The sequence below is a fragment of the Physcomitrium patens genome, chromosome 20 (assembly GCF_059467195.1).
Source record: "Physcomitrium patens ecotype Gransden chromosome 20, ASM5946719v1, whole genome shotgun sequence".
NCBI classification, from domain to species: domain Eukaryota; kingdom Viridiplantae; phylum Streptophyta; class Bryopsida; order Funariales; family Funariaceae; genus Physcomitrium; species Physcomitrium patens.
The window spans coordinates 5,313,562-5,315,577 of NC_143429.1; the positions used below are offsets into that span (position 1 = coordinate 5,313,562).

At 44.5% G+C, this 2,016-nt stretch overlaps 1 protein-coding gene across 1 annotated transcript; it reads right to left on the reverse strand.

Moving 5' to 3' along the window:
- Window positions 1-557: 557 nt before the first annotated feature.
- Window positions 558-1,522, reverse strand: LOC149987267 (uncharacterized). Its single transcript, XM_090245424.1, has 2 exons — window positions 1,376-1,522; window positions 558-1,252 (listed from the first exon to the last, which is right to left on the reverse strand). Exons 1-2 carry the CDS (start codon window positions 1,424-1,426, stop codon window positions 773-775), a joined length of 531 nt encoding a protein of 176 aa, XP_090101550.1. The 5' UTR covers window positions 1,427-1,522; the 3' UTR covers window positions 558-772.
- Between the last annotated feature and the right edge of the window lie 494 nt (window positions 1,523-2,016).

The window sequence follows — 2,016 nt, forward strand, 5'->3', positions numbered from 1 at the left end:
GAAATGGTCTAAACCATCTTTTCAAGTTAAAAGTAGTTATATAGACTTTTTAGGTGCAAAGAAACAAGACGACCTTCAGGTCCAAAAAATGATCAGATGGAAAGGTAATCAAAACATTGTTAATATTACTTTTTCCATGTAGCATTCACAATTGATGTGGAACAGAGCCCTCTTCAAAAACGACCAAGTTTTGATTAGATTCAACATAACATGGCTTGCTAGTCACTAAGTAGTTACAAAAGGATAGACATTCAAGTGGAGGAAAAATCCTCCAACAAAGAGCTAATTGAACACCCACCTCTACAAGTTTACAGACACAAAATCACGTTTTTTGATTCAAAATGCATTCATTCACCACATCATTAACCAAAATGTATTCCTTTCATAATTTATTCATAATTTATTCAGGAAAATCAAACAAGAATTTAAAGAAATTTATGTGTCAAAAAAAAATATATATATATATATATATATATAAATATATATTCACACAAATGTGAAAAAAAAATGGGAAATCCTCACCAAAAGCCAATGAAGGGGCGACGAAGAAGGAGCAATGGGAGGACGGCAGCATCGTGCAGGCTAGTCACTCACACAGTCTCCGGTGACCGTGGCATGCTTGCCGCGCAGCATAACGGGGCAGCCCGATGGGTTTGCTGGTGTAGGATCTGCCCAACCGACTGCGGGATGCGCGACGACGCCTTCTGTGCAGGCTTCGTCGGCACCTGCCACTGCCTGTATTCCCCGCGGTATGTGGTATCCCCGTCGAATTTCACCGCCTGGTTGTCGATGCTCTTGCCTCGCTCGACGATCTTGTTGCACGTTGGCAGCCGTGGTTGCGGAACTCGGTCGTGTACACGGATTCCCCCGAGAATTTGTCCCCAATCTCAGGGCTCTTCCAGGGAGTCCTCACGCTGCGCTCCATTTGCGCTGATTTGTCCCGGTAGTCGAAGTTGTAAGTAGTTTCCTGTTGGAACGGACCCCTGCTTTGGATTGACGGTGGGCGTCGGCGCGAGGATGTGGCGTTGTGGGGGTGATTGACGTAGTCGCCGCTGTAAGTTGTTGCGTGAGCGATTTTGGCATTGCTGGTGTCTCGTGGGGGAGCCCTGCGGTGAGGCTTTTCAGGCATGGGCAATTTGGTGTAATTAGCACGGTACTCGGAAACCGTGGTTACGTCAAACTGGGGGTTGATAGAGATGTGTTCCTTGGGGCACTTGTGGAAGCCGACGTCGTGGACGCATTCTGTACCCTCCTGTGCGTCCCAACGAAAAGAAATATGATCTAAATGAAATGAGATAACATGATCGTAAAACCAACAAAATTACGATCTTAAAATAAAAAAAAGATTATTTTTTGGAACATCTCAGATACTCACACTCGATCTGGAAGTGCAGGTGGAACTGAGTAGCCGCTCTGGACGAGACATTAGCTGACAATGCTGAGGAGATCCCTATTAGAATAAATTCCTCATTCTCTCTGAACAGGTGCCAGCAGATGGTGGGATCAACGAGGTTAGAGATTGCAATCCGTCAGGAAATTAATCAACAAAGTTGCCTCACGATTCTAGTATTCTAGTTGTCGGTGCAACTACTTCGCAAGTCTCGGCTAAAATGATAAAATTCAATTAACCAAGGAAGTCGATCACCATTACAATGCAGCACCTCCGATCTAGTGCCCCACCTACAAATTAGTGCATGCTACTCGGCCTTTGCGGTAGAATCCAACAGTCTTGCTCATGGACTGTTATTGCGGTCTTTCTGTGCTTACTCTGCGCTGAATGGGATTCAACTTTAGAGTTGGAATTAAGCTCAAGATTTCTGAAATACATAGTCATGCAACGATAATTCACAAGGCTTATGCGCAACGATTGCATGCGGCACTGAAAGCTAGTGACCGAGATGAATATTCCAACACAACACTGACGGTTTTAGTGTTTGTCACGATTTCAAGGATTAAAGGTTACATGACGTTTCTGCAATCTTCTAGAACTGCGATGTGTTCGGGAGGGGATCAGAA

Excerpts from the sequence above, each read along its gene's own strand:
- LOC149987267 (XM_090245424.1), bottom strand. The coding sequence starts at position 1,426 with ATGTCTCGTCCAGAGCGGCTACTCAGTTCCACCTGCACTTCCAGATCG. Across the intron at positions 1,253-1,375 it reads CCTGCACTTCCAGATCGAGT|GAGGGTACAGAATGCGTCCA; the intron begins GTGAGTATCTGA and ends TGGGACGCACAG.